Source organism: Takifugu rubripes, chromosome 1, assembly GCF_901000725.2.
Source record: "Takifugu rubripes chromosome 1, fTakRub1.2, whole genome shotgun sequence".
NCBI classification, from domain to species: Eukaryota; Metazoa; Chordata; class Actinopteri; order Tetraodontiformes; family Tetraodontidae; genus Takifugu; species Takifugu rubripes.
Window position 1 is genome coordinate 792,850 of NC_042285.1, and position 24,857 is coordinate 817,706.

The window sequence follows — 24,857 nt, forward strand, 5'->3', positions numbered from 1 at the left end:
GGTCGAACCAGCTGTGTGTCCTGAAGACAGCAGGTCCGGAGCGTGGTCCCGTCTCTCAGGAGGACGATCACCCGCCTGGTTCTACTGAGGACAGGCTGAGCAGAACCACCCTCTCTGGGCTGCGGATGAGCATTTCTCACATATTTTCCTGGTGGAGTCAATCAGCACGCGTATGAGACGGATCTGCTCTCTTGTCCTCTTGTCCACCACCCTGCACGTGTCATCTGGCTCCTGTTCATAACAGCACGTATTTGCTGGTCAAGTTTGGCTCCTTTCTTTCCTTTATTTTATTTTTTTGTAACATCCTCTGAACTTATTGAATGCAACACCTTGGCACATAAATAGATGTGACCTGATTGGAGGCGTGTTAGCCCTCGTGTCACCCCTGTGCCCCCACCCCCTCTGCTGTGTTTGGAGAGGACAAATTTACCACCTTTAACATCTAATAACTAAACCTGTAAATGCTCATTTCCACATAAACACTGAGCCTCTGCAGAAACGTCCATTTCGTTGCAGCGTCTCAGGACATGAAGACACAGGCTTCTTTAGAGGCATCGCTGGACGCTTCTGCTCTGTTGGCAGAAGCGTAACGTCCTATTCTGAGGGAGACTAGTTGTAATTTACCATTATTATTATAGTGAGAAACTACCGAGGACCTAGCAGAACACCTGTGGCTGCAGATCTGGTGTTGATGTCGCCTGTTTGACCAAAGCTCTGCTGAAATAACTCACACGAGTCTCGTCTTTCAAACCTGGGTTTTTATTTCTGATAATACTGAATATTTGTCCTTTGCCAGGACTTACACGAAGCATCAAACACATGCACGGTGCTCTTATTCACACAAACGGCCCCCTCACCCACCAAAGAGGCTCCCATGGCCCCCACTCTCGCCCTTCTCCAGTCCCCACTGAGCTCAGTCCAAACACACATAAAAATCATGACAGGTCGAAGAGTAACACTAAAAAACACGGCAAGGTGATGCAAAATGAAAGCGTCTAGTTTTAAGCCAGGCCTCCGACGCCCATCTGTCCTGTAAACCTCTGACACCTGTGGAACTGTCAATAATACTGGGAGGGCCAGAAAGGTCAAAGCAAGGTTAAACAGGTCGTGGAAACACACTGGCAACTCATGAGGCTGCTGCTGGCCACACCCAGACAAATTCACATAAAAAAATAACACCCCAGAAGCTCCGTCGTTCCCTTTTACAATCAGCAAAAACGTCTCCTGAACTCGCCGCCACTTTTGTTCCGTCACCGCAAAATCTGAGCTCTTAAAAAGTGTCTGACACGCCTCACCTAAAGCCCCCGGGCCTGGGGGGCCTGGGGGGGCTGGGGCAGCTGGGGGCAGCTTGACACATCCTCACTAAGTGCAAGGCTAGTTCTACTGCAGTCAATAATGAGCATCAATCAACAACAAGGTATATGCAGCGGTACTGTACAGCTACACCCCCCGCAGGGAGGGGGGGGGGGGCGGCGAGACGAGGACGGGGGACAAATTTAGGACATTTTGGATGCGTTTTACGCTCGGGAGCAGGTTCCGAATTGGAGCGTTTGAGGTTTTACGCAGCATAGACTGGTCCAGCGAGGCTCCATGCTGGGGTGAGCCGTGACCCGATGACCTTCAGCACCACGTCTCCACGCTCTCTAAAGGGGAAGTTCAGCACGACTCGAGCAGGAACTGACCATCCGGACACGGAGACGCGCTGAGGAAACAAAGGCAACTTGGAATTTTGACTGAAAAGAGGTAATAAAGGGAGAAATCTGGGCCGTGGAAGAGCAGCCCGGCTCCTCTGGTGGTGCCCTCCTGACGCCAGCCTCAGGAGGGGGGGGGCGTCATCACTCGACCAGTCTATGTGTCACCCTGCTAGCTTTGATCTTCACAGACGCTGCGTCTGACAGCAGAAGCTGGGCTCGGTGTTGCCGGCCCGTTTCTAAGGCCCCATCTTACACTGGGGTGGTGCCGAGGTCCGACTGGGAGCAAATCCACCGCTCACATCTGCACAGCCAATCTGTGGGTTCGGACGCCTACGAGGTCTCTTCCAGATGCTTTTGACTTTTTTGAGCAGGGGTTAATTTAGCAAATGGACCCCCCCCCCCCCTCTCCCCCCCCGATAAACATTGCAAAGCGGAAACCTGCAGCAGATGTGAGAATTCAGCGTCACCAGGACCCCGGGTGTAAGAGAGGGCCCTAAAAATGGAGGTTAAGGGCTGTTTTCTCACCAGAATTTAAGTCACAATAAGGTTGCCTTTTGAATTATTCATTAATTAATATCACCCAAAAAATGTCAAATCTTAACGGACTCCTGCTGTGCAGCAGGAAGCCGGGGCGCCGTGTGATTAGGGTTCCTCGCCGTCCAAGAACTCCTTCTTAGGCGAGGAGACGCCGCGGTACCAGGAGCAGGAGTTGTCCGCCCTCTTGATGCAGGCGTAATGGTTGGCCTGGCGACCGTGCACCAGCTTCTCAATCATCAGGTCTGTCCACAGACACTCTTCTGGGGCGGAGATCTCGCAGGGCAAAGACGGGCAGCGCACGATCTGGAGGAACACACACAGGTCTCCTTTAAGAGAGCGGTTCCTCTTTTGTTGTGACAGCTGTTGTTGTGGCTCTCAGATGTTCTATTATGTCTGCTGCAAACTGCAGGAGGTGAAACCTTGGGGTAAACACAGCACCCCCCCCCCCCACACACACACACACACACACACACCAGCGTTCCCACCTTGCACTCACAGCCCATCTGGTAGCGCTGACTAAGCCCCTTTTTCTGGGTGTTGCTCAGGGAGTCCCAGGGCATAATGTAGTCACACAGGGTCACGTGCATGCGCCCGCTGGCCTCCTCCTTGCCTGTAAAAGAAGAGGACGGGATAAAGTCTTCAGCCTGAAGGAGAAACTCAGACATAACAAGGTGACGCGTGTCTCTAAAACACAAAAACACAGATTTCCTGATGCATCCAGGCAGAGGTCACATTCATTTCTCCAGTTTTCTGGATTTCCCGCCGGCTAAACTCCCTCTGAACCGGGGCAAAGCCATTGAAAAAGATGCCCCAGGTGGCAGAAAGCTGACGGCCTTTCCCCCCTCTTGGCGCCGACATGTCGAGAGAAAGAGGGAGGAAAGGCAGACTTCAGCACTTCCTGCTCTGTGTAAGCAGGGTGCACGTTGGCGGGTGCATCCGTCTGTGATGTGACACCAGAGTCGGGGTGACGCCATCGCCGCTTTCATCACAGCCAGGCTTTAAATGGGGAAGCACCGTTACTTCGGAATCGTTTCAAGCATCCGTGTGGTTCGGGCGCACACATGCTGAAACTGGGTTTCCCATCACAGCTTAACAGTTCCTCACGTTTATTCCTACAATTTTAGGGCACTTCGGGGTCGTAGATCTATTTTGTCTGTCAGAGCAGCAGTGAAGAGAGTGATTTATGTCACATTTGACCTTTAAATCCCTTAACTCAAGTCGGTTTTTCACAATAATGGACCGGCAGCGTGTCTCAACCTTCCCCAGATACAACCTCAGGAATGGCGTAACGGGTGTGTTTGTCAGGTTGTGTCGACAGGTTCTGTGTGTGTTGAGGTCAAAGTGTCCCAACGGCCTTCGCAACAGAGTCAGTCAGAGCTACGCAGCAGGAACATGGCAGGGGAACAAGGAACAAGGGCTTCTCACGGCTCATTACGGGTTCTAGTTCTGAAGAACCTCGTCCGATCTGTACCTGAAATCAGGTACTCCTTCTTGCCACTGGCGTCCAGGGTGACGCCACAGACGGCGGACACGGGAGCGGTTAGGACAGCCTCGATGTCCTGTTTAGGACCCTTGAACATCTGGAGCAAAGACAGGCCAGAAAAGTCTAAATCAGCTAGTTGAACTAGAACAGTGGCGTGTTTTTGTGGTCAGAGCTCACCTTGATCTGCTTGACATCATATTGGATCCGTTTGATGGGGTTCCCGTAGATATCGTTCCCAGAATTGACCTCCTTCTCTCCGACCACTTTTGCTCGGATCACTGCAAACCAGGCAGAGGTTAAGGTTAAGGTTTATGGTTAAGGTTTGAACACGTAATCCATGCTGCGATGGTGAGGAGACGATTAAAAGGTGATTAAAATGGAAACATTGAGCTAAAAAAAGTCAACAAATGACTCACTTCCTGTCAGAATAGCTTCTGAACAACTGACACATGCGTTCCTGTTTCAGACACGAGCAAACGCTGCGGCACAACCCCAGCGAGCATCTAATCAAACCAGCGGCCCGGCCCGGTTCTTCTGGACCGCGGGCTTGGACCCACGGCCGCCAGAACAGCCTGCAGAGACTCACCGGATGTGAGGCGCCGCAGCGCCGCCATCGATTCCCTCTGCCAGTAATTAACCAGTCAAAAGTCGGCAGCTGATTTGCTTTTTGATTCATTAATTGTGTCTTCATTGGTGCAAATATACGACAGCAACACACACACACACACACACACACACACACACACACACACACACACACACACACACACACACACACACACACACACACCAGGACTAACGAGCAGAGAACAGGCAGCAGGTCGCAGGCCTCAGACAAGGTCACCTGACTGTTAGAGGTCAAATGTCCCCATGATGGTGGAGCTTCCACCAACAGACACACACTCTTCTACTCTCATCCGTCCCCACCACATCGTCCCCCCCCCCCCCCCCCCCGTTGACTCCACCTCGTGACCACGACCCTCCTGATGTGGTCTGCTCAGCTCAGACACATGTGGGCACAGGCCGAGGGTCACCTGGGGGAGCACGCCGGGGTCAGGGATCACGCGGGTCCCACAGCACAGCCCCGATGCTGGCGGAAACACTGGGACGTCTGCTTGTTTACACTCCCAATGTGTGTGTGTTCACGTGCGCTCGGCAGGGTGACTCGGGCCTTCCACACCACGCACCACAGTGTGACTGGGAGGGTCTGTTTGGGAAGTTCCCCCTTTGTGGGCAGCAGATTTATACCAGGTGACACAGAGTCTGGAGCGTCTACACGTGCACGAACGACGAGCCTCCGTTTGACAAAGGAGACGTTGTTCTTGTCGTCCACGTCCATCATGAACAGTCAGACAAGCGTCTCTATTCTTATTTGCTGAACTCAGATCCAGCCAGAGCGGTGACGTGCACAGTTCTTGCTGTTTGTGGTCTGCGTGGCCTTCAGCCCGCCTCATCCTTCCTCAGCGGTCAACAGCTATATTAACTCATCACCCTTTAAAAACACCAGCACGCCGACGCAAACACGCCTCTGCTGCGACACAATTAGTCAAAGAGCTTCAGTTCCTGAGTCACACCTGAGAGATGACAGACGAGCACGCTGTGGTGCCAGTGGAACAGCTGTCCAGATGCTGCCCGGTGTGTGAGGGACCACCAGGCATGGCCACACCACAGCTGTGTGTATCCCTGCATTACACCGGAGCAAAACTTGGGAAAACCCCAGCAGCATTCCTGTAATTCCTCCCAGCACCACCACTCCCAGAAGAAACGGGGCAGGAATGGAAATAAGAAAGGAGAGGAAAACTGGGGGTGCGACGGTTTGCGTGGCTGAGGACACTGGGACACTTCGTCCACCTCTTGTCCTCCTCCGTCCTCCGTCCTCCTGCTGTCCTGTGCCACGTTGCCCACTGCTGAGGGTGAAGCCTGGTAAACAAACACAGCAGAACCCGGAGCTGATGCTCAGGGGCCACTCCTCTCTCCCTCCCGTGCGTCACACCGACAGGGCTCCAACACCCTGAGCTACATCAGCGCTTCATCATGGCTCGACTAATAGTGACAATAGGTGTGTGTCGGCCACCCCAGCAGTCGGCCCATGGCCTTGAGGAGCAGCCGCACCACCAACCAGGGGGCAGGGGCCGAGGGAGAGCTGCAGACTCCCGCCAGATGTGCAGCTGCAGCTGCAGCGCGGCTAAACATCATCATCAACAACAACAACAACAACAACGACGACGACGGCGGCGGTGCTGCTGTACTCACCTACATCGGCGTTGCAGAACGCCTGTTGCGGGTGTACCGGAGCGCAGCTGCACGCCTCCGTCAGCTCCTCTGTCCGCCACAGGACCAGCAGCACAAGCGTGCAAAAGATGCCGTGGACGGAAAACGGCATTTTCACAACCCCCGACGTGACTCTTCCCGTTTGATCGTTAGTGGCGCAGATGCGGTGTCGTCGGGCTCCAGCGGGCGACCGCAACGTCGCTCTCGGCTTCTCCGCGTCTCTACGGCAGCAGGCGGCTTCCACGCGTGATCGTCAGCCCTGTCTGTCCGAATATCGACAGCTGTCTGTCTTTCTGGAATGTTTTCGTTACGGAGATCAAGGCGGTTTTATAAGACTGACGGCGCGGCTCCTCCCCCTCCGGTAGCGGCGGGGCCGACAGGGGGCGCTGTGGCCCCGTCTGGAACACCGCCGGAAGTCCCATTAGCACGTTATTAGCGGACTTTAGCCCTTTTAAAGTCTTTTCCGCGTATCATTTTAGTACAAATTATTTTTGCTCTGAATTTACTCAGCCACCAAAAGTAAGTTGTACTCGATTATGTACAAAATATGTAAAAAAAAAAATAACCCGCCGTAATAACCAAGACGAACTCGGTACTTCAGGCCCGAGAAGTCCAAACTCACGTTAATTAGAATCTAGTAATTAAATTCATGTCGCTTGAATTCAAAATAATCATAAAACGATTTAATTCTGAGTTTTCCTCGAGTCCCCATGAAACTAAAAAACCCCAACAACATTAAAATGCATAATTTCTTCATTATTGTCACATCACCTGCACTAAAGATTAAACACCAGGATGTGTTTCTTATTGTTGAATTAAACAAAATATGTATTATTTTATACATTTATCAGGCAGACTTTCACTTGAATTTATTTCAAGTGGAACCAGTTGATCTTTTGCAAAAAAAGACAAATTAGAAGAATAGCAAAGGAAAGAAATATTGGATTTATTCCACATAGCACGGATGGTAGTACAGGCTTAAGTTTGTACACGCCGTGATTGAGCTGGCAACCCTTCCAGATAAATAATGCCACGGTTCTGGCAGAAGAGGGCAGCGCCCCCCAGCTCTGCTTCACAGTGAGCCACAGCTAAACTGGGAACATGCTTCCACCTTGGTAGTTGGCCCTGTCGCTTCGGTTAAGGCACAGGTCACAAAAGGCTTTGGAAGAGCGTTCTAACGCCACAGAATCATCACCTTTAATCTGCTAAAGTAATGCACTGCTCTGTTCCTGAGGCAAAAGAATCTGGCTGTCAGCAGGAGCACGACTGCTCCAATTGGATTTAAACACCAAAAAGAAAAGGGGGAGTTCCACCATTACGCACCAATGGGAAGAGGAGAAATTTAGAGTAATAAGAGAAAAGCAGGAGCTCGATGGTGTGTTGAGCAGATAACTCTGGTCCATCCCATCATCACAGGCCCTTGTTGAAGTACACCAGCTGAACGGCGTCTCCATACTTGGACTGGATGGAGTCTCTCAGCTCAGGCTCCAGCTTGGACACAGCTATGGAGCTGTAAAGGACAGAAAAGAGGTGAGAATTCACCGTCTGATGAAGCCAGCGAAGGCCTCTTCGTTTGTGTCTGCAGACTAGGAAACGCTGCCGATAATAAGGAGAGAGTTCATCTCCCATCCACCCCAGGAACACCTCCGGGTTCTCCCGGAGGAGGTGACCTGGGAGATAATTCAAGGTTCCCAGTAAGATATCCGGTGATCCAGGACCAGGTGAGCAGATTTAGAGGGAAAAGAAGGAATTTCAAGGATGTTTAGAAACACTAAAAATTACATTTGAGTTTCAAGTAACAACAGTGTTTCATGTGTGGGACACAAAGCACATATATGAGCGTTGACAGTGTGTTGCACAGATAAGAAAAGACCGTTACAGTACCATCTCTGTGGGAAGAGGGAGCAGGCAGCAGGCACCATGAAGATCAGGCTGTTAAAGAGGAGCAGAAACATCTTTCACCACGCCGACAGACTTTTGAGAACGTTCGAAGCTTTGTGGTCTACTTACAACACTCCCACCATCATCACCTGGATCGGACCGTGGAGGAACGTGATTCTCTGTGGAAACACCAGCAGCTTGAGGGCAGAGCCACACTTTCACATCCTGGACTTACGTGACGCTGAAGGTCTCACCTGCATGAATTTGAACTTTTCCATTCGCTGCATGATGATGGGGAGGATGACTGACAGGAAAGGAGGGAAAAAGGAGTCAAGAGAGGAAGAGGATCACCTGCGGAACGCCGTCTGTTATTTACTCACTCATTCCCGGCGCGGCCATGGTGACCCTGGAGATGACCACCTGGGAGATGCCTTTAACTGCTGCTTTCTGTGGGACAGATACAGCAGAGAAGTCACTTTAAACACCTCTTAAATGCAGGCCGGTTTGGAAGTCTCGGCTGGGATTCTGACCGTAGAATGGCCCAGCTTGTTGCCGTTTTCATCCGTCACAGCGATGCCATTCAGAATTTCCCTGTAAAACAGAATCAGTGGGAAGCAAATATAAATCTGTAGGAAAGAAACGAATAAAAGATTAAAACGATCAGTAAGACACAAGTGACTAAAACATTTCACAACTCAAGGAAAAGTCCTAATTAGCAAAGACCAACAAAGACATATTATCCGTCATTTAAACCACAGTTTGTCCATATATGTGAAAGATTACTAACGTTTTCTGTGGTTTGCCATTAGAAAGAGCCAGTTCTGCACATGCTCCATCAGGAGGGTTGATCGAGTGGTTGAGATACTTTAGATGCTGATCCCGTCACCGACAAAAGCAGTGGGAATTTTCAGAAACTATTTTTAACTTTTCGACTGCAACGTCCAGACTGAAGTGTCTTCACCACCAAATGTTGTGTTTACCTGCTGCGCGTCAGTGGCTTAGCCGTTAAGCTCGATGCTATGCTAGGAAAGCACCGGGAGCTGTCGCTGCAACTCGTCACTTCAGACCCGCGCAATATGGCAAAACACCCGCCTCCACATTCACTCAGCAGCATCTCACACAGAAGCACTCACTGTTGCCTCATCATCGGAATGTTAACGCAGTTAGCTGCAGCCACAGCCACAAAAGGAACCCAGCGAGCGACCAGAGGAGGAGCTTTCTGCAAAAGATAGCAAAAGACAAGGCGCCTTTTTAATGCACAGGTCAATGTTTGTAGTGGGGAGAGGAAAAGTGGTCTGTAGGAGCCAGTCAGAGGGAAACATGGGGCCAGCCCATCATCAGAGAGGGATGCTGAGATTTTGCACCTTTGTGTAGAGGTTGAGTCCCACCGCTGTTGCCAACGCCGTGCTGGTGGCTGTGATATAGGCCACTCCTATTTGCCTGGGAGACGGGCAGATAAGTTGATGTGTTTTATCATCTACGCTGACATGAGCGCGAAACGACAGTTGTTCCTTACTTGGGGGTGATTGGGGAAGCGGCGTTCCGGTTGGTGTAGTTGACCAGCGCGTTGAAGGACTGATTCACCCACTGCCAGAACACCACAGCAGGAACTGTCCTGAAAACACAAGCACTCCCATCAGCGCCTGAAAGCTCCCGCTCAACACTGCGGGTGAGATCAGGACCTGTAGAACTGCAGCATGAAGCCGGTGATGGCCATGCCTCCAGGGACCTGGAAGGACATGCGGCCGATGAGGTTCATGCGGTCTCCCGTGTCGGGGTGGAAGGCTGAGTCGTACAGCTTCTTGGCATAGTGGAGGTGCTCCTCTGTTGTTCCTGGGGGGGTGGACCCTGCCCTGCAGATCCACAGAACCCCTCAGACTCAACACTCCGTGCACACACGGATTCAGAATTCCACTGTCTCTTTTTCCAAAATTCTCAGCAGAAACAGCTGATTTGAAGTGAACTATCAAAAACCACTTTTCCCAGATCTGTAAAGCACCTGGTGGCCTCCAGCATCACTTTGGCATCAGGAGGAACCAGCGGTGGTGGAGGAGGAATCGATGGTGGAAAGAAGCCGTTCACGGAGGGAAAACCCTCCCTTACCTGCAGCTTTCTACCAAAGCTTTGGCTTCGTCCAGGCGTGCGTCAGGTAAGAGCGCCGTTCGAGGGTCTGTGATGTTAAAGAAGTGTTTTAGTCGTCCCATGAACGTCGTCTGATCCCATCTGGGCGCGTCGATGTCGAATGAGCTCAAAGCCATGGTGGTTTTCAGAAGGCAGCGCAGCTTTTAAGGCATAAACGGTTCCGGTGTGCAGGAGGTGATCCTGAGAAAAGAGATGAAAAATAAGAGAATGAGCTCAACTGCGGCCCGTCGAGAGGAGGCCCACAGTGATAAGAACCAGCCCAAACTGGTTTGTACCGGAGATCATTGGTATCATTAACGACTCTGGAGGGAAAGTCGCTCTAAGATCAGATGAATTTGGTCTAAATGAAATAAAACTGGAGGCGCTTCTGTCAGCCAACTTGTACCAAAGCAGCACTGAACAAACACTGAGAGCTAAAAATTTCCCAAGGGCCAAACTTCCTCTAGAAATCATTGACCACGTCTCAGTTTAAGGTTCCACAGGTGATCGTTTGGAGATGTGGTGTCAGCAGTATTAATTCCCAACCAGAGCATCAGAACCAGCTGAAGACAGATCAGCATCCTCAAGCCTCCAACTGAGCACGATAGTAATATTAACACTCCCAGAGACGTGGATTTCTGCTTATATAACGGACAACGTGAGGTGGTTCCACTAAAAAGGAAATGAAGGCTCAATCAGGCTGGAACTGGATCGTCTAATATTTGCTCAGAGAAGAGGCAAAGTCCTGCGGTACCTTCGGAGGAAGCCTGAAACATGCTGCAGAAGGGAATCCTGCTCTACAAACCAAAACATAGCTGGTAACATTAAAGAATATAAATTAGAAGGAAAGGATGGTTGAAGGGCATTTAAATATGCACTTTATCATTCAGAACTCAGATTATAGAGTGTATCAACTGTTGTAAAAAACAACAACAACAAACAAGAGAAACACTTGAGAAGAGAAAATGTTTCCTTTAAGCTAAAAGCAACCATATTAGCTGGTTTTACCCACAATCCTCTGCACTGGTGCAACTGGGGCGAGACAGACAAGCGTAGTGTGTTAATGGTGACGTGCAGAATGTGTGCACAAGACTAAGAACTTTAAATGAAGAAAAGGTTTGTGATTTGGAACCCAGTAAAGCAACACATCCACTGAGCTGTCCTGAACCTATATGAAATAACACTTTCATTCCTCTGATCAATGGGAGAGAATCTCATGCACTGCGTTGCAGGCTGTGTTTTGATGATATGTGTCAGGTTCCTGATGGTGAAACGACAAAAGACTGACTCCCTTCGTGCACCATGAACAAATGTGTCCTGTAAAGGTGCGAAATGGAAGACATCAAAGAGGAGAAGCGGCATCAAAGCCAGGTCAAACAAGATCTACAGGCTAAACCACAACCAACATCTAAATACATCTGGATCACCACGTCACGTTCAAGAAGTGCTCACGCAAATGGGGCCGCAGAACGCATATATGAACGTGCACGAGCGTGTACGAGTCCCTCTGGCGAAGACATTTGATCAAAGTGAAGAAAGAGGCGATCAAAGCGAGACAAGACTGCGGACATGCCATTCTGAACTGGGGGTGATGCAACTCTTGACCCGAGCAACCGGCGCTCACCCCGGTTCTGCAAACTGTGCACGCGCGCGCGCGCACACACACACACACACACACGTATTATGAAAGAAGCGCAGGGGTTTACCTTTGATGCGCCCCGAATCCACCCACAATCGCCCCGAATCCACCCTGTCCCAGTTCCGACAGACCCGCCAGGTAGCCAACTGGCCCGTGCGGCAGCGCGAGGACGTGTGCACGTGGCACGGCGTCATCCAATGGCGAGTTGGGGCAGATCCCTGCGTGGAAACTTCCAAATACACCGAGAAGCACTAAAATAAAGTCTGACGAGTTCGCCTAATAGACACCGTAGCCAGAATGAAGGGAAGGCAATATGTTGGCCGGATGTTCATGGCAGAATCTATATGGCTAATATTAAAGTTCTCTCTTATGCTAAATACGGAACACCATAACGATAGATAACGAGTAAAGTTCATCTTAGTGATGATTTAGGATGTGAATTGACGGATGGGTGTATTCGCAACTTTCGAGGGAAGTGAGGGACGGGACGGTGTACGGATTTTAGGTTTCTACATCAACCTTTTGGTTAGCCCGGAGCTAACTAGCCAACACCTCGGGTGGCCGCCATTTTGGGGGCTGTGGCCACGCCCCACGTACGTCCTGTGCGTCTGACGTCACTCTCCTTAGTAACCCTCCGCGGCGTCTCCAAGAGAGAAGGCAACAAGATGGTGAGTAGAATTTTCCACGCTAAATCGCGGTTAACTGTGAATATCAGGCTACATTTGTGGGGGATTCGCGTCAAGCAGCGTTCCTTAAACGCAGCCGAGGGATAAAGGAGCCACCCGAAGGCGTCCTGGCGAGAAAAGCGTCCGACTGCTGCCAAAGCTACCCTGTTGCTCAGGGGAGATTAGCCTAAAAGGCTAACCAGGGTTGGCTCTAATTTGCTCCTTAATTGGTCGTGAATTTAGAATTGAACGTGCACGACCACCCGGCTCATCGGGATCTAAATATCTAATCACGGGACGTGCTGTTTTTGGCTGCTTCTCCTGAGGAGAACTCGGTAAATGAAGTGCCACCACACGGCCTATAAGTGATGACTTCGGGTGGAGGCAAAGGAATTAATGTCTGCAACAGTGATCAGCTTCATCACTAGTTGTCTTGTCACCATCACTCGTGTCCTGAACTCCTCTTCTCCTGCCTTGTGACAGGGATTGCTTTCCATTCTGCGCAAACTAAAGAGCACACCAGACCAGGAGGTTCGGATTCTGCTGCTGGGTCTGGACAACGGAGGCAAGACCACCCTCCTGAAACATCTGGCCTCAGAGGACATCAGCCACATCACCCCCACACAGGTACCAGTCCCAGACCAGGGAGATGCCCCCATTCCCCACTATCTCAGCATCTGGCTCCAGTCCTGTTTAGTGGCTCCTGGTTTGTGCTAACCAGAATACTGGCGTTCTAAATTAATATGGTGATGAGCCTAAACGTGTTATTCTGCTAGATTGTGAATAGGAGTCTTGAGACAGTAACTATAGAAACTGTCGCCTGTTATTGTGCACGAGGGAGAGGTGTTTAAAGCACATACAAGACGGGCTCCAAACCCAAACCCATCCTGTCCTCTGACTCGGTGCCATGACTGATTTGGACCCGTTGGGCTTCACTTTTAAACCGAGAAGTCAGATGTTTCTGTTATCTTAATAGCTAACTGCATTTTTGTCTACATTCCAGGGATTTAACATCAAAAGTGTCCAGTCTCAGGGGTTTAAACTCAACGTTTGGGACATCGGAGGCCAGCGGAAGATCCGGCCCTACTGGAGAAATTACTTTGAAAACACAGATTTGCTGGTGAGTGACGGAGCAGAGTAATTATCAACCCTAAACCCGCTGGAGATGCTTAAAAGCACAACTTTCCTTTGTCTCAGATTTATGTCATCGACAGTGCCGACAGGAAGAGGTTTGAGGAAACGGGTCAGGTTCGTGTGGCGCCGGATGGCCGACCAATCCGCGTTCATCCTCCCAACGCTCACGTTTGACCAGCGTTATCAGACGCCGCCACAGTGTCCAGATGTTTGTGTGTCCTCCAGGAGCTGGCGGAGTTACTGGATGAGGAGAAGCTGAGCGGCGTTCCGGTGCTGATCTTTGCCAACAAGCAGGACCTGCTGACGGCCGCCCCGGCCTCCGAGATCGCCGAGGGTCTCAACCTGCACACCATCCGTGATCGCATATGGCAGATCCAGGCGTGCTCGGCCCTGACCGGAGAGGGGATCCAGGTCGGCGTTTGGCTTTGATCTCGCGTTTGCTTTTATGTGCCCCGTTTTTCCTCATGTGACGCTTCAAATTTCACTTTCAGGAAGGGATAAATTGGTTGTGCAAGAACGTCAACTCCAAGAAAAAATAGCTTTGGAGTTTGATTCAGGAGGAGCAGCTGCAGCACACACCCACACACACCCACACACACACTCTGCACCTTCCTGAGCCTTAGCACGGTGGGATCTGTGAATGTAAACACACCACTTTTTAGCGCCCTGCAGTTCCGTATCAATGAGGTTGAATCTCCACTAATCTAACGTTGGACGCCACATATGGAGGGTTTCCGAGGGACCCGTGGAAGCTTCAAGCAGTGCCGACCTCCGTCTGCCGACCTCAAACATCCCAGTCGGAGTGCTGCCCTCTTCCAGCCCCCGCTCAGCTCCCTCCCCACCATGGTTTTTATTAACTGTAAAGGCTTTTCCAGCTACGATCGTGTTTGAAGTGAGGTATATTTTTGTAATTGTCTTATTTATGGTAGAGAGGAAACTGCTCCTACACCTGGTTAGTGTGTGACGTCAAAAAACTGTCGGAAAAACTGACCAATACTTCCCAGACATTAAAAAATGTATTGTAATGTGTACTAAAAAAGGGGAACTACATTTTTGGATGAAATGTGTTGGTGTGTAACTCCACACGTGCTATAGAGCGTCTGTAGTCTATAATGTTTGCATATCAGAGATTTGCTGGCTGTTTTTTTAATGCAGGTACTGTACGTGGCGATGCGTTTGTTGGCGCTCTCGCAGGGATCCGCCTGTTTGAGCTGGAGTTACGGATCAGGAATAAAAAGAAAGGAAAATACATGTCAAAGAAACCATCCGTGGAGTTTGTGATTCGCCTGTTTCCTGCCGCTCGCAGCGTGGACGCGCTGCCGTGTCGGCCGTGACAGGTGGGCTCAGCTGTTCCCGACAGGAAGCGAGCACGTGTGAGCGTCTGCAGGAGACAGCCGACGCTCACACGTCAGAGTGACACAACACTGAGGAAGAACCTATTGATTCCTCCTCTTCTTCCTTAAAATCTACAGTTTGGAACATCTGTCCGCAGCAGCCTGGGAAGGGAAATGACCTAATTCTTCATGTGACTCTGGCTTCCCTCTGATTTCTCATTTTAATATGTGCTAGTGGGATTTAAAATGTTGAAATGAGCCGTTCCTCCTTCCACTTCTGTGCTAATCAGCAAACGCGAGTGTTCCCTTCTGAAAAGCGTCGTGCACAATCCAGGCTTTTTATGAACTCATTCAGAATTCCGAGGTCGGTTTCTGAGAGGCTTAGCGGCGCTGTGGTGTTGTGTTCTGCTGGGCTCTGTAGGTGACTGATTCCGAGGGCCTCAGAGACTTGCTAAGGGCCTCTTCTTCTCACACAATGACGCTCATTGTGCAGCCTTCCTCTCCTCAGAATGGACACACAGAATGTACTGTGATTGTTCTTATTTGTGGAACTTCCATTCTCACAAAGCTCCATGGAAAAGCAGCGTGTGCGTTCCATTTGAAGGCTAACGAGCAGCGAGACGATGGGGTCACGACATCAGTGGCTGGTCTTTCATCTTTAAGGGGCTTTTTAAAATGGAGGCTAATTTTTCCTCGTAGCGCTTAGCATGGCTACACATGCTGTTCACCAAAAGATGGCGTTATATGATGTCGCTGCTTGTCACAATACCTCCACAGATCCTTCATTCCAGGATCCGTGGTCTTCAATTTTGCTCAGGAATAAATTGGAAAGTGGGATAAGGCATGAAAAGTGTCAGAGATGCAGTGGACCAAATTAGCGCCCTGGTCTCTCCCTGTGAATCAAGCAGCTGTGCAGCAGCTGTGTGCAGCAGTGTGAGAGGATGTGTGTCAGGAGACACAGAGGGCTTTTGTTTTTTCTGATAGTGTGTGCGACAGAGCGTGAAAGATAGAAAAGCAGTTGCTGCAATTTACCCGGCACCTCCGACCCCACAGCTCTTGTGTTTCTGCTGAGGTTTGCTGACTGGAGGAAAACAAATAAAGAACATCAGAAGTGCACTTCTACTGGCTCCTCAGAGAGGCCAGAGGTGGGAGTGAGACGGGAGGGAGCGAGATGGAACAGCACAATTAAACATGCTTTTATTTTCTGCCTTATTTCCTGCTGCCCGACGCCAGAAGAACCAGTGGAGAAGAACAGAGCCTCCTCTCACAGCTGTTTTAGAGCTTTAAAGCTCTTCGAGTCCCTGTTAAGAATTTATGGCTGCGTCTGAAAGTTCACTGCTAAATTTGCAAAGAGCAATTTACAAATTTTATGGCACCACAAGCCTCATCAAAGGAATAGTTTTTGTTGTAGGAAGATTTCAAACGTTTTTCTATTTGCTAGGATAGTTGTCCCAGTTTAGCATCAATACATAAAAGTGGCTTTAATCGCTGACAGGCTTTAGGAGAGCTGGAAGCTTCTCCCTGTGTGTTGGACTGTGATGTCCTGCAGTACACATGTGCAACACTCAAGTAGCAACAACCTGGTCAGGAAACAATAATCATGGGAAGCTGGTGGTAAAGCACAGACGTCGGCATTTATTTAACCTTTTAAGCCCGTTTTTCCCCCCTTTCTAATCAAACTAACTTGCGGCTCTAGCGAGCACGGAGGCCCCCGCACGGAATACCAGCAGTTAAAGAAAATGGATGGATGGCTCATCAACATGGAGGTGAAGAGACAATGAGCGACATTATTGGGCGGACTGTTCCTTTAAGAGCTGGGGGCGGGGCTAAAGTCCGCGCATGCGCATCCGCGTCTGTGCACAGTTACACGGTCTCACCCAATAATAGATGAAAATGGGATTTAAGTTGCTTTAATCTGCAGATGTTATCAGCAGTCGGGGCTGTTCTAACTCTTTTAACGGCGCTTTGGCACCTTCAGCTCCACATCGTCGCCCTCGAACATCACCGTCCCTCCTTTGAACCAGAGGAAATTCCATTTCCACTCACTCGCGCACGGGGACGAGCCCTGCAGCCTGGGTGGGAAGCTTCTTCCTATCAAGGAACAGTTTAACGATCCCACCGCGGGGAACTAACGCACAGTCGGACCGAAGGGTCCTCTGAATCTCCATCCCGTCTCCTCCCGGAGGCCCCTCACCCACGCACGCTCCGGAGCCTCATTGCAGATGTTGAAGGCTGGTCCCCCCCCCACGTTATTGGGTCTTCTGAGATGAATAACCACGCTCACGCCTCATCAGAAACAGTGGCGGGGGAGCGTTTGCATGTTTCAGAAGGAAGTTTGTGGCGTGTTTATGGAGTGGGAGGATGTTTCACTCTGTTGTACAGTTAAAAATAAAGAAGCAGAAACATAAGCAGCAGATTTCCAGCACACGCTCAGCAGGGACAAGCATTAAAATACTAATGCAGTGGGTGTTTTGGTCTTTTCATGGGATTTATTGCTGAAAGAGTTAACAAAATATAGAATAGAAATATAGAATATTGCCACACTTAACACAAAGGGAAACATGGTTTGCATGTACAGAGCTGAGAGCTGCGAGTTGGTTTCAATCTGTTTATTTGGAACCCTCCAAATCACTTCGGTCATTTTTCCATTTCACAAAATATTTACAAAAGAAGATACCTTTGTCTGCCTCTCCCCCACCTCCCGCCGACCGTCGGATCGGCTCCCGCTCGTGACAAACGCTCACGTTTCCGTCTCGTCTACGTCTTTTAGAAAAAGTTCTTGAAAAATTCCTCCCACCCTTTTTTCCTTTCATACATGTATTTTGCATACTTTCCCCCAATTGTTCTTTTGAAAAGGAAAGAAAAAAAAACAAAAAGCCAAAAAAACTTCCTGCATGCTTTGAGCTGCAAACAGGAAGCCGAGCGCCCGTGTGCTTATTGAGAGGAAGTGACATCCTTGCCCTGCAGGAAGTACAATTACAGCATCGTCAGGTCCTCCAGATGCTTGATTGGTTTGGTTCGGTCCAGTCTCGCCATTTCCTCTAAAACCGTCTCTGTAGACAAGCGTTGAGCTACAGATGTACCAAATGACACAAAGCTAATTAGGAAATGGAAACAGTCTGTGTCAGAGTGCCGTTTTGTGTCCGGTGGGGTCCGGCGCCCAGAGCCGGGGCCCCCCTCAGGCGCAGCGCCACCGTCCAGCATCTGTAGTCCAGACATTGGGGGGGGAAAAAAGCATCCGCAAGTGCATTGTGGGTGATCAATGGAAGAGCGTTAGCGTGTTCAAGCTGTACGTACGATCCATCCCTGAACTCAGCAAAGACGGGAAGAGGCGCCGCGGCGGCAAAAATCAAAAGGGGGGGGGGGGGGGCAGCCCGGCCAGAGGGGGGGGGGGGGGACAGGGCCCCCCTGCTGAGAGCGTAAGGCAACGGAGCTCAGGGGTTTCACTACGTCAGAGGCGCCGACCTGCACAAGTCCCTCACCGCTCTCCCTTCAACGCCAGTGAGAATCCACGGAGCCATTTCCTGATAAAAGTCCTCCGGCCCGTAACCACGGCAACACGGAGGCTCCTCTAACTTGTGCCAGACTGTTTATGCATCATAGCGGCAGCACGCCACGGAGAATCGGAGTGAAAGGGGGAGCCCGAGAGACGGACCCTGCCCCCGAAGGTGTGTACCTGTCCTACATGTGTGTGGATGGATGGTGAAGACTGAATATGTGTACAGTGCGACTGCATTCTTTACTTCCAGTTAATAATTCTTTAAAGGTGTGCTATTTTGGTGTCTCTATATCCAAGCGCGGGTCTACTCTGTTAACTGGTGACATAGTGCTTTGTGGAGGGCTGCCCGTACAGCCCGTAGAAATCTGTGTGTCTGTGTGTCTGGGAGGCGTCTATCCAGTCCCTCACGGCCAGGCCCTGCATGGACGGCCCCCCAGAGGCCAGGCCGGGAGGAGGGGGGTAGTCCTGGGTGCTGACCCAGGGAAAGGAGCCAGACCTCGGGTAGGGCGGGTGGCTGCGGTGGCCCGACACCGAGGGCATCCCGGAGCAGTAGCAGTTATCCATCGTGCACACCAGGATCTTCCGGCCGCCGTACTGCGGCAGCACGGCCTGCTGGGAGGAGTGGGAGGAGCTGCTGCCCCCCGGGGGGAAGTGCGAGGAGCCGAACACGGAGCCCGAGTGGTGGCTGGTCAGAGAGCCGCTTCCGCTTCCTGCGCCGCCGCCCTCGCCGATGTGAGGCGGGCCGCAGGGCCCCAGAGGCTGCTGATTGGTGGACTGACCTTCCCCAGAGGCGGAGCCAGAGCCCAGGTAGGGCTGCTTGGATAACGAAGACGAGGACGAGGAGGAGTCCTTGAAACCCGGAGCCGTGTTTTTTCCAACGCTGCCGTTCCCCTCGGGGAAGGCGGCGGAATGTTTCCGTTTCTCCGCTCCAGAGGCAGAACTCTGCCCGCTGGGGTAGGCAGGGATGGACTGCAGGAAGGTCGATGGAGGGGTGAGAGGAGCTGCGGGAGGAATGAGAGGATTAACGTGTCGGCTGGAATAAAGAGCCCCCCCGACAGTAAGATACCGGATTCAGCTGGGATTGTGGTGTTCATGATCCCACCTTCCAGTGTTCTCTTCAGGCTCTTCTCTCGCTTGGAGATTTCAGAGAGGAACAGTTTAGAATTGAGATTCCCAACTTTATAGGGAGGAAGAGCGCCGCCCACGCACGCCTGCGACCTGCAACACACGCCCACACACGCAGACGTTAAACCCCCGGCCTCCGCGGAGCCGCAGAGACTCCGGATTCTTTCACCTGTCCGTGAGGATCTTCACAGGCTTGGTGTTCTTCATGAAGCTCAGGTCCTCCGCCTTGCTGAAGGCCGTGTGGATGGAGCTCAGCAGCTTCTGGGTCTCGTGCCGCTGCTCCCCCAGAGCCAGGACCTGCGCGGCGTTGTCCTGGCAATAGCGCGCGTGCGCCCGGTCCAGGGCCTCCAGCGTCCGACTCAGGTCCTCCTCCAGGAGCTGATGCATGCGCTGGTACTGCAGACGCACCTCCTCCTTCAGCTCACACACCCGGTCCTGTTCAACCGCACCAATCAGGACGTCAGCGCGCCCCCAACGCTCCTTCGGCCTGGCGCAAACACGCCGCAGCGGGCGCCAGAAGGTGCACACCTACCTCCACCACGCACTTGTCGGAGTCCAGCTTGCAGAGCTGCTCCTCGATCTCGTGCACTCGCTCCTCCACGCGCTCCTGCTGCCGCAGCAGGCTTTGCTGTGGAGGCAGGAGGAGAAAGGAGAGGTTTAAAAAGGGCCGGGACACCGTTACTACGGCGACCCACTAGCATCCCGGCAGCAGAACCCAGTCGCCGGCTAAATTAGTCTCCATCCAACACACGATCCCTGCGAGGGGAGGGGGGAGGGGGGGGCGCTGTCATGGCAACCAGCAGCTATTTTGTGTTTGCATTAGTAAGAGAGGGCTAATGCTGGGGGAGCTGCAGGCAGCGAGCAGATAAATAAATGGGCAAATAGAGGCAGGAAAAGCTCCGCCGGCGCTGCCCCCCCACCAGCACCTCTTTAAAAGGTTCCCACAGCAGAGGCGGATCTTCTGGGTCCGAACTCTTTTTTTCTGCACGTGAACAACAGCCGACACAAACACGGAGGCTCATCTAGGTCAACGTGAGGAGCGAATGTTTAAAATAAGAGTTGCATTGTCTCTCAGTGGGAACGAGACGGCACAGATCTGCTAATCCTGCATGTGTTTAATATTTAATGGCAGATATGAATAATCCTCAATCGGCCTTCGACGGAGGAGAGGAACGCCGGTGATTGGGCACCGAGCACAAAATGGACGAGTTTCATCTCTTTTCAACGGTCCGAAGCAGAACAATAGCTGCCGAACCTTCGATACTTTCTGGCCCGAAGCGGTTAAAAAGGGAGATTAACTCCGTAAATCCGACCCCACAAGTCAATAATCTGTTGTTTTTCACACTGGCGCTCTTTTCCTGGCACCAACATCCCGTCGCTCCGACCCAACAGCAGCTGATCTTATCGCTGAAGATCAGCTGCTGCCCAGCTTGGAATGTAGACCAGCAGACTTCTGGGCCTCTGTAGCACATGGTAGAGAGCTGCTGCCCCAGATACCCCCCCCCCCCACACACACACACACACACGTGTAGACACAGTTGACATGGGTGGAACCAGGACGGTGACCTGGTTGTGCTGATTGACTGAGTTACGCTTCCAGCAGCAACTGAAATCAGGGGAGAAACCAGGGTTGAAGGATTCAGCGCTCCCCAGAGGGTGGGGGGTTGTGGCTGAATATATGGGATACCTTTGAGGGAGGGGGGGGGAGGAGGGAGGGAGGCTTTGGGCGGTGTATGGAGGGGGGGCTGCTCTTAAGCTGTCATTTCACTACAGCGTCTCCTCCATCACAGACGCTAACGGGAAGGACGGTCCTCGCCTGGAGTAGCAGCTGGATGAGTGGTGGGGGGGGGGTGGGGGGGGGACTACACAGGCAACACCCCTACGCATTTCACATTTATTCACATTATTTTACATTTGTGGGACCCTTGTGCAAATATATTAGCTTAAACAGTACCCTCCCCCCACCCCGTACTGGCGCCCTCCCCCCGCCCCTTACGGGCACCCCCCCCCCCCGCCCCTTACGGGCGCCCCGGTGCCCCAGGTGACCATAAACTCCACATGAAGCTGAGTCATTGTGTTACAGGAAACAGATACACCCGAGCGTGACGGTCGGGACTGAAACAGCCTGTCGGGTGAACCGAATGAGTCAGGAGCAACGGAGCCTTTCTGGCTCGCCCGCTGACTAAAAGTCCTGGAACATTTTTAAAAAGGCTGGTGGGGCGTGTGTGTGTGGGTGTGTGCACGTGTGTGTGTGTGTGTGTGGGTGGGCAGGGGTGGCCTGGATTTGACTGAACAACAGTGGGTAATAAACTCTCAATAAGGCAGGAGCTGGATAAAAAAGCAGAGTAGTGGGTCGACTAGTGACAAATCACATTAATCCCCCTTTCCCTCGCCTCCTGCCCCCCCACCCCCACCCCCCCCAGCCCCACCCCCACCCCCTTCATAACTGGCGATCCTTGAGCTCGGATGCACCTGTGCTGGGAAGATAAGGCCCTCTGAGGGCCCCCCTCATTGTTCCTGCCTCCACCACATTGTTTGTCATTCCAACAGATGAGGAGGGAGTCTGGACGCACAGAGCGACTCCGCACGTGCAAGCGCCCGCTGCAGTTACCGCGGCGAATACGTGGAGCGGCGGCGGCGGCCGCAAACGCAGCGGGGCTAAGCCCTCGGCGGCGGCGGCGCCGGCGCACCCAGTCCCCCCCTTCGGCTTCTTATCATTTGTTTTGAAGAGTGTTTAAAAACAGGCCCCAAAGATGTTTAAACGTGGGTTTAAACATCAGGAAGGAACGCGGTCTTACTCTGATGTCATTGCGGCGCAGCTCCACGTCGGTGACGGCGTGCCCGTGGCTGGGGTGGCAGCGGGCGAAGCAGCAGTACTGGCACACGGCCGTCTGCTCGGCCTCGCAGTGGTACAGCCGGTACTTGTCGTGCTGGAGGCAGGTCCAGGCCTTCACCGCCTCCGCCTCCACCAGCAGGTGCCCGAGGGCCGAGCACGGCTGCTGCAGGTGCGTCTGGACGTGCGACTGGCAGCACGGCGCGTTGCAGCGCAGGCACACCTTGGCGGCGGGCAGCGGGGGGCCGCGGCGGCACAGGATGCACTGCAGCGGCGGCGTGCTGGGCTTCTCCACGCTCAGGGCGTTGTACTTCTCCACGATGTTGGACAGCTTGTGGTTCTTCTCCAGGCTGGGCTTCTGCGTGTACGCGTGGTTGCACTCGGGGCAGCGGGCCAGCGCCGAGTCCTTGGCCCAGGCCTCGCTGATGCAGCCCCGGCAGAAGTTGTGCTTGCAGGGCAGCTGGATGGGGTCGGAGAAGACGTGCAGGCAGATGGGGCAGATGAGCTCCTCCTCGAAGCAGTTCCTCCACGTCTCGGCCATGTCGGAGGTCATCATGGCGCAGGCGGACATCGGCGCCAAGCGGACCGTGAGGTCGCCGCTTCTTACGAAACGAAAAAAAAAAGAAGAAGAAAAGTCTGGAGAGGAAGTCCTTCAAACCTTAGACGGCCTGAAAGTCTGTGGCGCCGGAGCCTTGGGAGCGGAGCGGCGCCGGAGCCTTCGGAGCGGAGCGGCGCCTCCCTGACCGAGGCGCTGTGGTGCAGCAGGATCCCCAAAAGTGACCGGGTGGAAGCTTCAGGCCGGCATGACAACAGGGGCTGATCTCAACACGCTGGGAAGGAGCTGACGTTACGCAGATTACAGTAAACGCTGCTCTGCTCTAAATCACACACACGCACGCACGCGCGCGCGCGCACGGTGGGCCTGCCCTCACAGCTCCTGCATGTGTTTATAGGCCCGGGGAAGCTAGAGAGCCTCAGCTACAGGGAATCCATGAAATGCAAACAAGGCACAGAGCTGAATATCTACGGTGACCTGAGCCACCAGGAGGGGGCCTGGAAAACACGCTCGGTCCCGATTGGAGCCCTTCCTCCGCCTCAAAGTCAGATTATTATCGCCCGAGGAGCTTTTCAGGCCGACAAATGAAGCATGAAAAAGGCGAGGAAGACGGGTTCCAGTGCGCACCCGTCCCGACTCGTCCTACACGGAGCTTTTAAGCCCCAGACCTGTTTTCCAGGACCTCAAGGACGCCCGATTCTCTCGCTACTCGGAACGCGTCGCACCGCTTTTGTCCGCTGAATCATAAATAAGTCTCCGGATGGGGGGGGGGGCGCCACCTGCACTTTAATTCCACGGGAATGGACAGATGACGAGAAATTTCCTTGTCCCCGGCGGGAGCTCAGGGCCTTCGGCGGGCCGTCGAGGCGCCTCGGCTCGGGGGGGAAACGCCAGTTTGCGGCTCAGCGCGCATATTTGAACACGAGGCCTCGGTTTTTTTTTTCTTTCCCTACTGTCGACAACAAAAAAAACCCCTCAAAGAGCGATCCGAACCCGGGCTGGCGCTCCGGGCCTGCTCACTGCATAGTTGGTCGTCTCACCACTCGAGTCCGGCTCCTGCGCACAAAACAAAGGCTTTTAGGCTCCGCAGGAATGTTGGAGCCGCTCGGTTCGCCTCCTCCGACACATCGATCACGGATCCCCCCGGAAAACACTCGGAATCCTGCACATCCAGCCCGGCCTGCTCTCGGATTCGCCTGTTTGGGCCTCAGCCTTTAGCCAACATTATTTTTCTACTTCCTTATCTGGGTTAAATCGCCTACATAACCTCCGACGTCACCTCACCATTTTCTACCATCGCACAGGTACCGATCACCACCGGACGGGCCGCGAATCCCCACCGAACTCTCAGATCAGCTATGCTCATTACTTTACAAAGCGGCCATATTTCTGGGTTTAGCTCGGATAAATACCAAAATACACCCTGCCGGTGTGGACGGGGACGTCGCTTTTCTGTCCTTGTTAGGGGGAGCTGTCATCAGCCATCTTGTAAATCCTCATTTAAAAAGCAGATATCCGCCGTGAAGAGGCTGTTCCGCCGAAGCGGCTCGTTCGATCGCGAACCTACGCAGAACCACCGACCCACGGCACCGTCGTTATCGCGGAAAAAACGCGTCTTTTTGACGCTATAGCAGGTCCAAACGCTGCCGCCTCGACGGGGCTATTTAGTCGCCGTCTTATCTGCTCGGTGCGTCCGGTGAGAGTCGCCTTGGTGGTTCCGAAAAATCCGGACCGATTGTGAATAATAATTGGTATTTTTCTCCCCCCTTTCTTTCTCTGTCTCGGTCGGTCAGGCTTTGGAGAGAAGAGGAATGCAGGCGAGCTGGACTGGTCCCCAAAGCGGCGTCAAGGAAAACGCTGCGACCGCGCACTTCCGGTGCAGCCTTTCAAAATAAAGCAGCGTCACGTTTATTCTACTCAAATACACCACCGCGTTGTCCATATTGCACAAAACACATACAGAAACCTGCACGTAGATCACCTCAACTGTCTGATTGTCATTCAATGTGGCATCAGACAGGTGCTCTACATGAGTACAGGTAACCCCCCTTCCCCCCCTCCCCCGAGAGCAGTCAAGGTTCAAGT

The 24,857-nt window shown here is 52.4% G+C and overlaps 4 protein-coding genes and 1 long non-coding RNA gene across 8 annotated transcripts in view; 2 read left to right on the forward strand and 3 right to left on the reverse strand.

Moving 5' to 3' along the window:
• LOC115253277 (uncharacterized) overlaps nt 1–14,681 on the forward strand; it is a 16,202-nt gene extending 1,521 nt beyond the window's left edge. The window contains exon 2 of the long non-coding RNA XR_003891582.1: nt 13,998–14,681. This is a non-coding gene — a long non-coding RNA (uncharacterized lncRNA). The remainder of the gene's footprint in view (nt 1–13,997) is intronic.
• On the reverse strand, nt 744–6,354 carry timp2a (TIMP metallopeptidase inhibitor 2a). Of its 2 annotated transcripts, XM_029832961.1 has the most exons (6): nt 5,968–6,354; nt 3,892–3,992; nt 3,703–3,811; nt 2,717–2,841; nt 2,301–2,534; nt 744–1,702 (listed from the first exon to the last, which is right to left on the reverse strand). In XM_029832961.1, exons 1-5 carry the CDS (start codon nt 6,095–6,097, stop codon nt 2,337–2,339), a joined length of 663 nt encoding a protein of 220 aa, XP_029688821.1. In that variant the 5' UTR covers nt 6,098–6,354; the 3' UTR covers nt 744–1,702; nt 2,301–2,336.
• On the reverse strand, nt 6,908–11,841 carry sfxn2 (sideroflexin 2). Of its 3 annotated transcripts, none has more exons than XM_003978138.3 (12): nt 11,694–11,841; nt 9,970–10,188; nt 9,549–9,719; nt 9,383–9,481; nt 9,231–9,306; nt 9,000–9,085; nt 8,397–8,457; nt 8,247–8,313; nt 8,121–8,170; nt 7,996–8,045; nt 7,870–7,917; nt 7,279–7,495 (listed from the first exon to the last, which is right to left on the reverse strand). In XM_003978138.3, the coding sequence occupies exons 2-12, from the start codon at nt 10,122–10,124 to the stop codon at nt 7,396–7,398; spliced, it is 963 nt and encodes a 320-aa protein (XP_003978187.2). In that variant the 5' UTR covers nt 10,125–10,188; nt 11,694–11,841; the 3' UTR covers nt 7,279–7,395. The 3 variants fall into 3 exon arrangements, with proteins under 3 accessions (XP_029706639.1, XP_003978187.2, XP_011617762.2); XM_011619460.2 differs by lacking the exon at nt 11,694–11,841 and adding an exon at nt 10,284–10,578; XM_029850779.1 differs by lacking the exon at nt 11,694–11,841 and having other exon boundaries at nt 6,908–7,495; nt 9,970–10,194.
• arl3b (ADP ribosylation factor like GTPase 3b) lies at nt 12,145–14,674 on the forward strand. Its single transcript, XM_003978137.3, has 6 exons — nt 12,145–12,294; nt 12,775–12,918; nt 13,295–13,411; nt 13,489–13,539; nt 13,651–13,836; nt 13,917–14,674. The coding sequence occupies exons 1-6, from the start codon at nt 12,292–12,294 to the stop codon at nt 13,962–13,964; spliced, it is 549 nt and encodes a 182-aa protein (XP_003978186.2). The 5' UTR covers nt 12,145–12,291; the 3' UTR covers nt 13,965–14,674.
• Nucleotides 14,682–17,228: 2,547 nt separating the features above from the next.
• Nucleotides 17,229–24,614, reverse strand: trim8b (tripartite motif containing 8b). Its single transcript, XM_003978136.3, has 5 exons — nt 22,182–24,614; nt 19,916–20,011; nt 19,553–19,818; nt 19,361–19,476; nt 17,229–19,259 (listed from the first exon to the last, which is right to left on the reverse strand). Exons 1-5 carry the CDS (start codon nt 22,785–22,787, stop codon nt 18,571–18,573), a joined length of 1,773 nt encoding a protein of 590 aa, XP_003978185.3. The 5' UTR covers nt 22,788–24,614; the 3' UTR covers nt 17,229–18,570.
• Between the last annotated feature and the right edge of the window lie 243 nt (nt 24,615–24,857).